The sequence below is a fragment of the Acanthopagrus latus genome, chromosome 4 (genome assembly GCF_904848185.1).
Source record: "Acanthopagrus latus isolate v.2019 chromosome 4, fAcaLat1.1, whole genome shotgun sequence".
Classification (NCBI taxonomy): Eukaryota; Metazoa; Chordata; class Actinopteri; order Spariformes; family Sparidae; genus Acanthopagrus; species Acanthopagrus latus.
This window is the reverse complement of record NC_051042.1, coordinates 7,650,016-7,663,731: the sequence shown is the minus strand read 5'-3', so window position 1 is coordinate 7,663,731 and position 13,716 is coordinate 7,650,016. Positions and strand designations below refer to the sequence as shown.

Below are 13,716 nucleotides of genomic sequence, written 5' to 3'. Positions count from 1 at the left end.
GTGTGTGTGCATGCGTGCATGCGTGTGTCTGCATGTAGGAGGATCACTCCTCAAGTCTCGATAACACTTTTAGGTGTCTTTTGTCAAAGTCGGTCTTTTTTTGGAAAGCAAATGTTAGCTGTTCTGCTTGAGAAGACTGGTGATGTTCAGGTGTGCAGTTCCTGTTTCTCCTCTTCATCCATGGAAAGGACAACAGGCAGTTTAAATGCCCCCTCAAACTGTGTCTGGCAGCACCAGTCAGCTGCTACCACGACATCTCTCAAAAACACGTTTTCCTGCAGCAAAGATGAAAACATGGTCCAGGTATGATATTGATGTCATTCCCAACTAATGCTTAAAATTTATAAAGTAGTTACTGTACACCATTAACAAATAGATCATATTTTGTAAGTAAAAATGCTGTCTTTATCAATAACTGTGTCATTCAGCGACCTAAAGTTGAATGTTCATTCACAGAAATAAGCAATGGGTAATTGATTGAATGAACACACACCTGACATATACGTAATGAAATTTATGTCAGTAGTTCATGTAAATTAATACTTGAAAATAAAGTTTGCAACACATCTATAGTCGGAGCTTGATCACTATGCATCATGTAGTTGCTTACCTCGGTTATATTGGGAGTAGACAAAAGCTGCCTCATGCCACAGTAGTGAAGTGATTGTCTTATGGTGACACAACATAGACCTTATGGAAAGGTTATATGAGATTCATGAGGTTAATGTTAAATTTTTGTATTTTTTCGATCCCTCAGGAGGACCTAGACAGTGTTGCTGAGGTGAAGGATGTCTCGTTTTCCAATCATTGTGATCTCGTTCCGGATAAGCAGCAGAAGATAAATGGATGGACTTCACCTAACAGGTTTATATTCAGCTCCACTATTATCTCCTTACATGTATATGAAATAATTAGGGCTGTCAGTTTAACGCGTTAATTAGATTAATTAATTACACTGCAAATTAACGCGTTATAAAAATTAACGCAATTAATTCTGAGATTCTGAGTGGCAATTCAATGCGTGGGCATATTAAATTTGGCCCATTGAATGACCCATAGGCTACTTGGCAGTGGCACGTCACGGTAGCACTAGCACCGTGGAACTTGTCCGGATGTGTTCGTCACTTCCGACCTGCGTCGCTAGTCAAAGCAGGGTGACAACAGACATGAGCCGTTTTTAGACAGAGCACCAAGCCGCCAATTTGCCTGTCCTTTTGGCGGCTCAGTCCGCGGTTTTTAGACAGAGGCCGGCAAATTGGGGTCTGTTTTGGTCCGCCGATTTTCCGCCTCAGAGGGTACACTTATTTCCGTCTCGCCTGCTATCTAAAAACGAGGAGGAAATGTGCCGGCCTCTGAGTGAGGTGGGCGGAGGTGTCAATGACCTGCACTGTTGTGCGACCCACAACCGGGGAGTTTTAAAATCAAGAAACAGCTGATCACAGCAGTCAGTCCATCACTTCATCCGCGGACATTAAGATGAACAACTGGACAGCCGCAGAGATCCAGGAGATGCAGCGTCTCCTCGGTCTCTGTAGCTGTTTGGTTTTGTTAGCTTGTTGTTGTGTCGGCAAGCTAAGGACGGTCGCTACTTTCAAATTAAAAGCCCCCGCTAAGAACCCAGTTCTAAATGGGGTGCAATGTAAAGCTCTTATTTTGAAGACAAATTCTATGTCACTGTTCTCAGCCTTATACTTCTGCTATTCATGAGGCCAAATCATGTCATGATTAAATGCAAAGACATTTGCTAACATTACATGGGCATGACAGAATGCATGGTGTAAAATCACTTTTAGAATTTGCACCTTCAGCAAAATGCATTTAATTGCCAAAATGTACAACATTTATAACATACATACACACACACTTGCAATTAGAGCTTAGATCTGGCCCAAAAAAATCAAGCCCGACCCCAGCCGAGCCCAGCCCCTGCACGTTGTGTCCCAGCCGGCCAGCCCGACACATTAACTGTAATTATGAGCCTGAGCCCGATTTAAACCCGACATTTTTAAATACATAGGCTGTTATAACGGTAGTTCTCAAGCTCCACGTTGCACTTACACTACACAATCAGTGATGCCGGTAACGCGTTACTCTAATCTGACCACTTTTGTCAGTGAGGAGTGATCTAAGGCGGTAATATTTCCAAACCACTAATCAGATTAAAATTACTTATTCAAATCACTGTGCGTTACTCTTATTTTTGTCATTTTCCTCAGTAAAAATATTTATTTTAGCTTTTCTTCTTGCATCTCGGGGAGTGACGTCACGTGCGCGAGAAGTCACGTTTTCTGCACGAGGACACTCACGTGTAAAACCACGCAGCCGCACAAATTACTTGGAGGGAGGAGCGAGATGCGCCTTTTGTAGCAGGAAGTACCGTCATTATTTTAAGTTGTTAGAAAACACACACACACACACACACACACACACACACACACACATGCTTGATCAAGTGCCGGCCCGCGGTACGGTTCGGGTCAGCGCAGAGAATCTAAAGTCTGGCCGGTGGCGGGGATGAGAGCACCTGTTGTCGGCGGGACGGTCGCAGGCGGGCACATAATGCCGGCGGTGTAGATGAGAGCATGCGCTACTGGCGGGACGGGAGGATGCAAGCCGAGACGGAGAGGGTCGGTTCGGCCCCACTGACCAGCGTCAACAGACTCTTCAGATATCCAGACTTTACCTGGTGACAGTCGCTGTAGTTAACTATATATAACTAAGTGGACACTGCAGAGACCGGTGTTGGTGGTGGTTTTTAACTCTCCACAGTAGCTCCTTTTGACAAAATAGATCCACTGTTTCCTTACGTTGTCATCCTTAGGGAAACTTAAATAAGCTTACGGTGTTGTTACTCTGCACACTGTGACATCCAGGAAAGATGCCGGAGCGATGTGGAGGAGATAGTTGACTGGTTAGCTAGTTGCAAACTATTCTAAGAGATGCTATCCAAGACTCGACAGCCAGCAGAAAAGCCGCCTAATCTAATGCGCTGAGTGTATTTATAGGGCTTGCGCAGCAGCGTCGGATTTATGCAAATCATGGATGTGTTATGTAACGTGGCCATGATTTGCATGATTTTCTGACCCGCCCATTAAATCCTGAACACAGAAATCCTGAAACACAGTTTGTGAGCCTAGCTCCAAAATTAAATTCTAAATGGCTGAACGCTTTTTACATGTTTTAAAGAAATACATTTACGACCTTTTTAATGTGTTTAGAAGAAAATGGCTGAAATTGCTTTACAGGGACTTCAACAATAAATAACCTTGTCAACTGTGCTATGTGTAAATTCCTACAAATAAACTACAGATGAGTTGTCATGTTTTTTTCACACACCTGGTTGTACCAGTTGCCCGCTGGAACAGGCATTATTTTATTTTCCAGGCCAGGCAATGGCTGCTGGAGCTTTTCTCTTTTGCATCTGCTTCCTGCAGCTTTGCTTCCTTTTCTTCCACCTTTAACAGGTCTTCCTTTGTCGGTGGGAAGTCTTGTATAACAAAGACATTTGCTGTAACCATTTCTGTTATTACCAGTATAGATTTTGTTATATTGAGACATCACTTAGTCTAACCTCAGCATTCAGGTTTTTGATCATCTGGGTGGCATGGTGCAGATGCAGAGTCCTACACTGGTTCAGGATTAGGGCCTCCACAGTAACCTCCAGATTAGTAACTTTATTTTCAGCTGCCTATTTGGTAACAAAACAAATGACATTCATGAACCCACAGACCACACATGCACTGTACAGAGAGAAAAGAAGCTCACAGAATTGGCTACTCACAGAACACACGAAAACCCCACAGTTTACTGAGTCCTGCTGCTTCCACTGTGAAGGATATTTGACACTCCAACCTTGGAGGCCACCAGGCTGAAGACATTTCTAAGGAAGAAGGTGGCCATTGTTTAGTATTACCATACTGTCAAATACATTTCTAATAAATGATAGATGTTGTATGAAATTCTACTCTCCCTACTCTCTCTCTCCATGTCATTGTTTTCGATGTGTGTATGCCGTCAGTGAGTCGTATATACTAATTTCTTTGACTTTGATATCAAACACCTACAACAAAATATGTGTCATTGCTACATATCAAAACACAAAGTTTTAGCTCAACTGACATAAGTTTATATGTACATATGTGTATATGTAATGGTATAGGTTATGGCTTTTGGTGTTTCAGCATCATTTAATGTAGGTTGATGAACAAAGGCATTTTGGCCAAAAATGTCACACTGAAATATTCACCTATCCAATTCCATTAAAGTCAAACAATGAAATAAAACCTTGAAAGTTATGGTGGCTCACCCAAAGAATGAAGCGATTCCCTGTCTCTGGATTTGAATGACCCACTGTTCTCCTTGTCTGCAACCTATAGCATGACAATAACATCAGGTGGGACAACACATTCCATGTTAATGTCAGATGTGTTTTGTTAATTTGTACAATATTTCTTGTATTATGCAAATAAAAAACAAAAAAGGGCCTACAGGAATGCGCTTCACAAGGACATCACTGACAGCTTCACTGTTTTGCCATTTGTGGTGCCACAAAATGTAGTCATACTGACCCAAAGAACCACACTAAAACAGAATACATTGTATGTATTTTAGTGAACCTTGCTCAGACATTAAAAATCATACAGGGAAGGAGGAAATTAAACTCTATTACCATGTGTTCTTGAGCCAGCTGTGCTGCTCGATAGTTTACAGCCTGGAATTCACTATACTTGTTATAATACACATCTGAATTTGTAATAAAGAAATAAGAAATACAAACGCCGCTGTAAATGTCATAACATTTCATTTAATTTCACCAGTATTATTTATCTTCTCTTACATTGTCAGTCAGCCATGGCATACTCAGTGAAGATTGTCCCAAGAACTCTGGTGGGCAAACACTTTGAAGGTCCTTTATCGACAAAGGGAATCTTCTTAGGCAATTAGCCAGGGGTTGATTTTCATCCAGACCCAGTGAAGAGTTCCTTCAATTTTGCCTTAATAAAACACATAGAACCGGAAATGTTAACACCTATAACTTTTGGCGTCATTTAAGACCAAAGGAAAATAAGTTTGATTACCTTGTCTTTATCCCCAATAGCATATGATTGTGCTACAAATGAGGATTGCACAAAGCTTTCCAGGTTGGGAACCTACAGGGGAAGACTGAAGACCTTCTCCTTAAAAAAAAAAAAATAAAAATGAAATGAAAACCTGGTTTACAACATATGTTGTTGACACCTGTTTGGGTCACACCAACAGGAAGTACAGATGATTGTACATTTTTAACAATCACTCTGTCTACTTTTATATTAATATCAATTAGTCTGTAATATCATATACTGACCAAACTTACCAGCAGACTGGAGTCCCAGCATCTCATGCAGGCCAATACACAACTGTGTACTGCACAACACCTCCATTTCTGACTTAAAACCCCTGTTGATCTTGTCATTATGCAGATCAATCATCACCCTCACAGTTTGTTTGGAGTGTGCCTCTTTCATCTGGCACAATGAATATATTACAGAAGCAAGTTCACGATTTAACTGCTCTGCAACTGAAGATATTGTCAAGTTGGGGTATAAAGGGAAAACTATGGAAGGGAATGGTGGACCCAACGCAGTGAACTCAGGAGGCAAAGATAAGGGAACAAACAAAGGGCGAGCTTTATTAAAAAGCTGAATACAAAAACAAATGGCAGACAAAAAAAAGAGCAAAGGCAAAGTAGCAAACAAAATCAGACCAAGTAACAAACAAGAATCAGACAAAGTAGCAAAAGAAAACAGCGAGACAAAGTACAAACCAAAGATTCAAAGTTCAACTTAAACATGGGAAATTCAAAATCAAAACATACCAAAACGGGACTGAAGACTGGAGCATGGAGCATGGAGCAAAACACACAAGACAGAATACAGAAAGCACAAGACAACATCCACAAGACAGAATCCAATGACTGGGCAGGGAGTGAAGGAAACAGAGACTAAATACACGCACACACACACTCTAACGACATGACGAGGCACAGGTGAGGAGAGAGGAGGAAGGAAACCAGGTGTGATAATGAGGGGGAGGAGCACAGAGGAACAGACCAGGAGGGAACAAGACAACAGACAGAGGGAGCCAGAGGGGAGAACTTAAGACACATGAGGGCATGGAAGATCAAAACAAGAGACACAAGACATGGAGAAGGCAAAACGAGACACAAGACATGGAGAAAGCAAAACATAACACAAGACATGATACAAGGATGAAAATCAAATACAAGAAACCAAAAACCAGAAACAAGAACAAAACAAACAGGAGATATGACAGAACCCCCCCTTAAGGGACAGCTCCCAGATGTCCCTCAATACTAGGGTTCAAAGTCCAAATGAAGCCGGGAGGGTGGAGGGGGTCAGGAGGAGGGCCAGAGTCAAAGCCGGGAGGGTGGAGGGGGTCAGGAGGAGGGCCAGAGTCAAAGCCGGGAGGGTGGAGGGGGTCAAGGGGAGGACCAAGGTCCAAACAAACATGAGGGTGGAGGCGAGGACTGGAGCCCACTGGAGTCCAGGGACAAAGGCAAAGGCGCAGGCTTGAACCTGCTGGAGGGCGGCGACGAAGGCGTAGGCGCGGCCTGGAACTCGCCGGAGGGTGGCGACGAAGGCGTAGGCGCAGCCTGGAACTCGCCGGAGGGCGGCGACGAAGACATAGGAGCGGCCTGGAACTCACTGGAGGCTGGCGACGTAGACGAAGGCGAAGGCGTAGGTGCGGGCTGGAACCCCCTGGAGGCTGGTAATGAAGGCGAAGATGCGGGCTGGAACCCGCTGGAGGCTGGCGACCTAGACGAAGGCGAAGGCGTGGACGGAGACCCACTGGCGACCAGACCACTGGCTGGGAAACCCTCAAGGTTCGTGGCCGGACCACCAACAGAGTTTTGCCGGGAGCTGGTGGCCTGGGAGCCGATGAAGGGTCTCTGGCAATAAATGACCTCAGCCGGATCCCTGACCGAGGAGCGGGCAGTGGACTTGGCGTGAGACTCGGCCGGGCCCCCGACCGAGGAGCAGGCACTGGGCTTGGCGTGGGACTCGGCCGGGCCTCCGACCGAGGTGCAGGAGCAGGCGCAGGACCTGGCCGGGCCTCCGACCGAGGTGCAGGAGCAGGCGCAGGACCTGGCGTGGGACTCGGCCGGGCCTCCGACCGAGGTGCAGGAGCAGGCGCTGGACCTGGCGTGGGCCTCGGCCGGGACTCCGACCGAGGTGCAGGAGCAGGCGCTAGACCTGGCGTGGGCCTCGGCCGGTCCCCCGACCGAGGAGCAGGAACAGGCGCTGGACCTGGCGTGGACCTCGGCCGGTCCCCCGACCGAGGAGCAGGAACTGGCCTCGGCCGGTCCTCCGACCGAGGTGCAGGTACTGGCCTCGGCCGGTCCTCCGACCGAGGTGCAGGTACTGGCCTCGGCCGGTCCTCCGACCGAGGTGCAGGTACAGGCCTCGTCTGGACCGCTGACTGAAGACCACTGGCAGGAGTCGACCGGACCGCTGACTGGGGGCCACTGGCAGGTGTCGGGCTGAGAGCTCGGCTGTGGCTGAGGCTGAGGCCTGGGCTGGAAGCTCAGCCGTGGCTGAGGCCTGGGCTGGAAGCTTAGCTGTGGCTGAGGCCTGGGCTGGAAGCTCGGCTGTGGCTGAGGCCTGGGCTGGAAGCTCGGCTGTGGCTGCGGCCTGGGCTGGAAGCTCGGCTGTGGCTGCGGCCTGGGCTAGGAGCTCGGCTGTGGCTGCCGCTTCCAAGGCCTTTCTGAGGTTATCTAGCACCGCTATCATCTGAGCGATCCAAGGGAGTTCCTTCATCCAAGGCCTAATAAATAGTTCTTGGTCATAGTCCGCTATGGCCTTTAGCTTCTCCCCGGTGTCAGCCGGGCCACTCAGAATCTCCATCAGTTCGATCCCCAGCCTACAAATTACAACACTGTCTGGTTGGTCCATTTCCGGTCCAGTCATTCTGTCAGGTTGGGGTAAAAAGGGAAAACTATGGAAGGGAATGGTGGACCCAACGCAGTGAACTCAGGAGGCAAAGATAAGGGAACAAACAAAGGGCGAGCTTTATTAAAAAGCTGAATACAAAAACAAATGGCAGACAAAAAAGAGCAAAGGCAAAGTAGCAAACAAAATCAGACCAAGTAACAAACAAGAATCAGACAAAGTAGCAAAAGAAAACAGCGAGACAAAGTACAAACCAAAGATTCAAAGTTCAACTTAAACATGGGAAATTCAAAATCAAAACATACCAAAACGGGACTGAAGACTGGAGCATGGAGCATGGAGCATGGAGCATGGAGCATGGAGCATGGAGCATGGAGCATGGAGCATGGAGCAAAACACACAAGACAGAATACAGAAAGCACAAGACAACATCCACAAGACAGAATCCAATGACTGGGCGAGGAGTGAAGGAAACACAGAGACTAAATACACACACACTAACGACATGACGAGGCACAGGTGAGGAGAGAGGAGGAAGGAAACCAGGTGTGATAATGAGGGGGAGGAGCACAGAGGAACAGACCAGGAGGGAACAAGACAACAGACAGAGGGAGCCAGAGGGGAGAACTTAAAGGACACATGAGGGCATGGAAGATCAAAACAAGAGACACAAGACATGGAGAAGGCAAAACGAGACACAAGACATGGAGAAAGCAAAACATAACACAAGACATGATACAAGGATGAAAATCAAATACAAGAAACCAAAAACCAGAAACAAGAACAAAACAAACAGGAGACATGACAGATATTACTTCTGTTCTTCGGGTGGGACAGATGTTGAGGTTTCTCAGCTTCTCCTCTAGACATTTTTGATTCTTTTGATGAAACCTGTCGTACAGGGAGTAAATCTCACTTGTCTCTGTTATTGGATGTCTCTCCTACATTCTGTCACTCTGGCAGTAGTGGGAATGGGGACCTCAGGTTCTTAACCCACTGCATATCAACCTTGAGTTCCTTCTTGGCTGCTAGTATTGTCAGTGGTTGGGGCACACAGTCTTCTGTCATGTGGTTGGAAATACAACTGTTTTGTGTGATTGTTGGTGTGGTGAGCAACCTGTCCAGCTACAAACTTAGCAGCCTGTCTGTGTGATCTCTTGCTGACTCCGTCCAAAAGAGAAAGTTGAGGTAGTATACAACACCATGTACACAGGAAAAATGAAGGACACCATCTGAAGGAAAAAAGAAAGCATATTAATGTTATTTGAAGGTAACAATGAAACAGGAAATTCATTACCCAAGATATGACTTACCACCGGCTTTCTGTAGCTTCACAAAAAGCTTTGGGTAAACATCCTTAAAGTTTAATAGTTCCTGAAGCCTGTTCAGCATGTCTGAAATGGACCCCTCAGAGGACACACCTAGGGTGTAACAAGCCTCCAGAAGTTCTTTTTTCTGAAGCTGCGAAAGACCCATTTACATCATATGAAGCACCCATTACGTCATGTAATATCTTGTACTAAACACACACACACACACACACACACACACAGACACACAAAGGTTATGAGGACTGGAAACACTGCATGAAGGACTATGTTTATATGGTCAAAGTATACTAACATACATAGATTAGCACAATCTATACCCTCTTAGAGTCGATGATATCAAGTATTACGTCCTTGTTGATTGTTTTGGTCATCTGTCCTTTTTTCAGGGCCTTTTTTACCTAATTTTTAGGGAGAATATTTCCCACTCTGGTGTGCTCTCCCATCCAAGGTGCCAAAGTGGAGTGGCCAACAGATGCGGAATAGGGATTTGTCACAGATGTTCCTATTAGTGAAACGCATAATATTGTAAATACATTTTTAGAAGACTTTGTTAATGTAGTAAACATTTACCCAAAGGTTTATGGGTGACATCATTTAACTTTTTGCTCTATTCTACATTTTTGATTATCTAGAGCACTAAGAGGTCCAAACTTGGTATGAGGCCTTCTGCTATGAGTGACCTGCCCAGATCCGACCATGCCTTCACAATGTCCACTTCGAGGTCTTTCTCTGATATGGTGTCTGGATCAGACCATTTAAATGTCCCAACTAAAAGGGAATTACAAAAGCATGACAACCACACAACCTTTCAAAAACAATCATATTCACTGCTATCAATATGTCAAAGTTGCAAAGTATTCCACAGCAATAACATTCAGAAGGAAGTTATTTAATATTGAATATCAGGTTTGTATATGTGCATAAGTTATCACAATCAGCATCATTAACCGCTACTGGTTCTGTGGACCATTTTTGGTCCATTTGGTGTTTTGTTTTGTTTTTTTGATTTTCCATGTCATTATTCAGACTGTGTTTGTGCTGAAGAAATAAGATTTGGTGAGAGAAAATTATTTTTGAAAATTTTTTGGATTTCATTGTCCAGTCCTCCACAAAGGTTAATATGCACTGACAACACATTTTACTATGATATCGGTTCCTAGGGACCATTTTTGGTCCACTGTACTTTGTATGAATAAAAATAAAATATAAATGTGTCGTTCAATTTTTTTTTTTTTAAAACTCCAACTCCAGCCTTGATCATACAAACCATAATCATCATCATTTTCATGATTTTAACCCTTTAAATGTCAGCTTGTTGATGTGCTGCGACAGACACTGAAATCCATATCGAGAAAACAAGCTCACTGTAAAGCTGTAAAAAACATATTTTTGGATCACATGGTAGGAAATCTGTCATTATACAGATTTTTTGTGTATTTATGTTGTGTGTGTCACAGGTGATGCTGTTTTCCAGTATGTGACTTTCCAAGTCATCAAAGTCATCCACTTGGATGTCAGAGGTGGCCTCTAGGGTGCCTGGGGACACCACATTCCCATCATACGATGGATGCAATGATGAGATCTTGCGGTTCCTCGACATGGACAGTTCTACTGCTTGGCCACTGAATCGCATGGAACCCTGGTCCGCCCAAATTGACACCAGTTGTCGGTTTCATTGTTGAATACTGAGAAAAAGTGCCAACGTTGGGAGTGTTCACCATTTTCCACAAAGACTGGGAAAACACTGTCACCTCCACACTTTATTGCAGCAGTGTTCAGTTCTGCACATTTTTCACCCCACTCAGAGGACATCAGCCCTTTGCTCAGCATGTCCTGTAGTGAAATATTGTGAGGACCACAGGCTTGATGTATATGGTTTTCCCTTAGATTCCCTTTCAAGATGTGAGCACTCCTTTCCTGGGTTTCCAGAATAAAATGCTATTTGCATAAATTTTCTTTGGTACTTCACAGTTTTTTCTGTAAAGTTGTGGATTTTATAACAGGAATGGGGAACAGGGGACTATGGTCGTATTTTGGGGTGACATAAATTCCGTTTTTGACATCAACACACACCAAGGGTGTGCAGTCAATGTCGTGAACATCTCTAATGTGACGCTTGAGGTTTTTCTGGGCACTTAAAACAGCTGTACAGGCAAAATGTCCAGGCTTGGACTTCACAAAGTGCTCCTCTGTTGACTCATCTGTCATGTTCTCTGCTTTTCTTTTGGTAGTAGTGCTTCCCTTCTCTGCAAAAGCAAAAACAGCTGTTACAGTAAAACACTGATAAGAGTTACAGCCATACTCAACCTACAGTACCTTTGCCCTGCACAGATGGCATATGGGTGGCTCTGTAGGTGTGGGTTATGGGCTAGACTGACACCGAGTCTCTATAGTTCATTTTTGCCACACAATGGGAAGTGCAATTTATGACATTGCAGGTGAAAGCACAACACTCTTTATACTTAACATTCAAAACCTTTTTTGACCCCCCCCCCATCCTGGAGGGAAGCTACCATCTCTGTGATTCCAAAAGAGGGCAAGGACCCGAAAGAATGTGGCTCTCATAGACCTATCAGTGTTTTAAATCAATGGAGGAGGTGATCCCTTTTTTGATAGACGAAGATCAAACTGGATTTATTAAATGTAGACAAACACAGGACAACATAAGGAGAACCCTCCACACCATTGAACAGATAGAAAGGGAAAAAATTGGTGCTATTCTGCTTAGTATGGATGCGGAAAAGGCATTTGATTCCGTGTGGTGGGAATTTCTTTATGCAGTCATGGCAAAATTAGGCTTCCATGAGAAGTTCATTAAAGGCATCAAAACACTATATACATCCCCCGTAGCCAGAATCAAAGTAAATGGAGGCCTGTCAGAAACTATCCACCTGCAACGCGGTTGTCGTCAGGGCTGCCCAGCCAGCCCACTGCTCTTTAACCTCTTCATTGAACCTCTTGCACAAGCCGTAAGACAGAATCCTGACCTAGAGGGCATCACAATAAAAGGTATAGAATACAAAATATGTCTTTATGCGGATGACGTGCTGGTCAGCCTAAAGAACCCAGAGTCAGGAATTCCAAGATTAATGGATTCCCTGCAGGCATATGGAAGTCTGTCAGGCTACTCCCTTAATGTTGATAAAACACAAGCCCTGACGTTCAATTTCGTCCCATCAATAGAACTAAAAAATAAGTACAGTTTTAACTGGGACTCAACCTCTATTAAATATTTAGGTGTTAAATTGACCAAGGATATAACACAGTTGTTCTATGAAAATTATGTAAGAATAAATTCACATTTAAAGGAAGATCTAGACAGATGGGCCTCTCTGCCCCTAGATCTTGGTAACAGAATTATGACAATAAAAGCAAATATTTTACCCAGATTACTCTATCTGTTTCGGGATAAGATGATATCCCGTTTCATCTGGAATGGAAAAGGTCCCAGGGTGAGATACAAAACTTTACAGCTGCCAAAGTATAGTGGGGGGATGGGCTTACTGAGGCTCAAAGATTACTATTTAGCAGCACAAATAAGACCCCTGCTGCTCTGGTGCAATAAAGACTACTGCGCAAAATGGAAAGATGTAGAGCTATCACTGTCAGACAGGCCTATACAGAGTCTACTAGGAAGCCTAATAGAGGCTAAAAAACATGATATCCAGAGCCAATGGGTTAGATTTTCTATAGAAATCTGGATTGGCTTGGTGAAACAACTTAATATCCAGAAAGAAATTCGAATTTTAATGTGGCCAACCCATGACCCAGATTTCAAACCAGGTATGAATGATGGAGGCTTTACTCAATGGGTGAGAAAAGGACTCTCCACATTATGCCAATTAGTTGAAAACCAGGAATTCATAGACTTCAAGTCCATATCAGATAAATTCGGCCTAGCCCGGCAGGATTTTTATAGGTACCTTCAACTCCGGCACTACTTTGACACGAACATTAAAGGACTAATACAGGAAAATATATCAGGTATTACCAAAATGTTTATCAAAGCCTATAACACAAAACTGTTCAGAAAGATAATTGGCGAACTATATAGACATATAGCTGAATTAAGAGGTCATTCAACAAATTATATTAAGGCGAAATGGGAAAATGAGTCGGGAATCGTAATTACTTCTGAAGACTGGACGAATGTAATTAACACACAAATTACCACTACAGCCTCACAACTATGGAGGGATTTTTCCTGGAAAAACTGCATCCGATTCTTCATAACACCAAAGCAAAAGTCTAAACAGACAGGACAACAACCTACTTGCTGGAGAGGATGTGGACACAGTATGGCAGATCATACACATATATTCTGGAGTTGCACCATGCTTAGATCCTTCTGGCAGGGAGTTCAAAGTACTATCAGTGAGGTCTTGCAGTATAATTTTAATTTCACTTTTTTATCATTCTACCTGGGTAATATGGAC

General features: G+C 44.1%; 1 protein-coding gene and 1 long non-coding RNA gene across 4 annotated transcripts in view; one reads left to right on the top strand and one right to left on the bottom strand.

Moving 5' to 3' along the window:
* The window catches only part of LOC119018765 (two pore calcium channel protein 2-like), a 58,952-nt gene extending 47,761 nt beyond the window's left edge, over positions 1 to 11,191 (top strand). The window contains exons 6-7 of one of the 3 annotated variants that reach the window (XM_037096713.1): positions 758 to 864; positions 10,738 to 11,191. In XM_037096713.1, the coding sequence (XP_036952608.1) occupies positions 758 to 864; positions 10,738 to 10,741 (111 nt within the window). In that variant the 3' untranslated portion in view covers positions 10,742 to 11,191. Of the gene's footprint in view, positions 1 to 757; positions 1,248 to 10,737 lie in introns of those variants that run through there. The other 2 variants (XM_037096717.1, XM_037096712.1) reach the window with 2 other exon arrangements.
* Positions 1,572 to 5,760, bottom strand: LOC119018773. The gene is made up of 4 exons (XR_005074859.1): positions 5,354 to 5,760; positions 5,079 to 5,177; positions 4,307 to 4,994; positions 1,572 to 3,880 (listed from the first exon to the last, which is right to left on the bottom strand). It is a non-coding gene; the product is annotated as an uncharacterized LOC119018773 (long non-coding RNA).
* Positions 11,192 to 13,716: the final 2,525 nt, after the last annotated feature.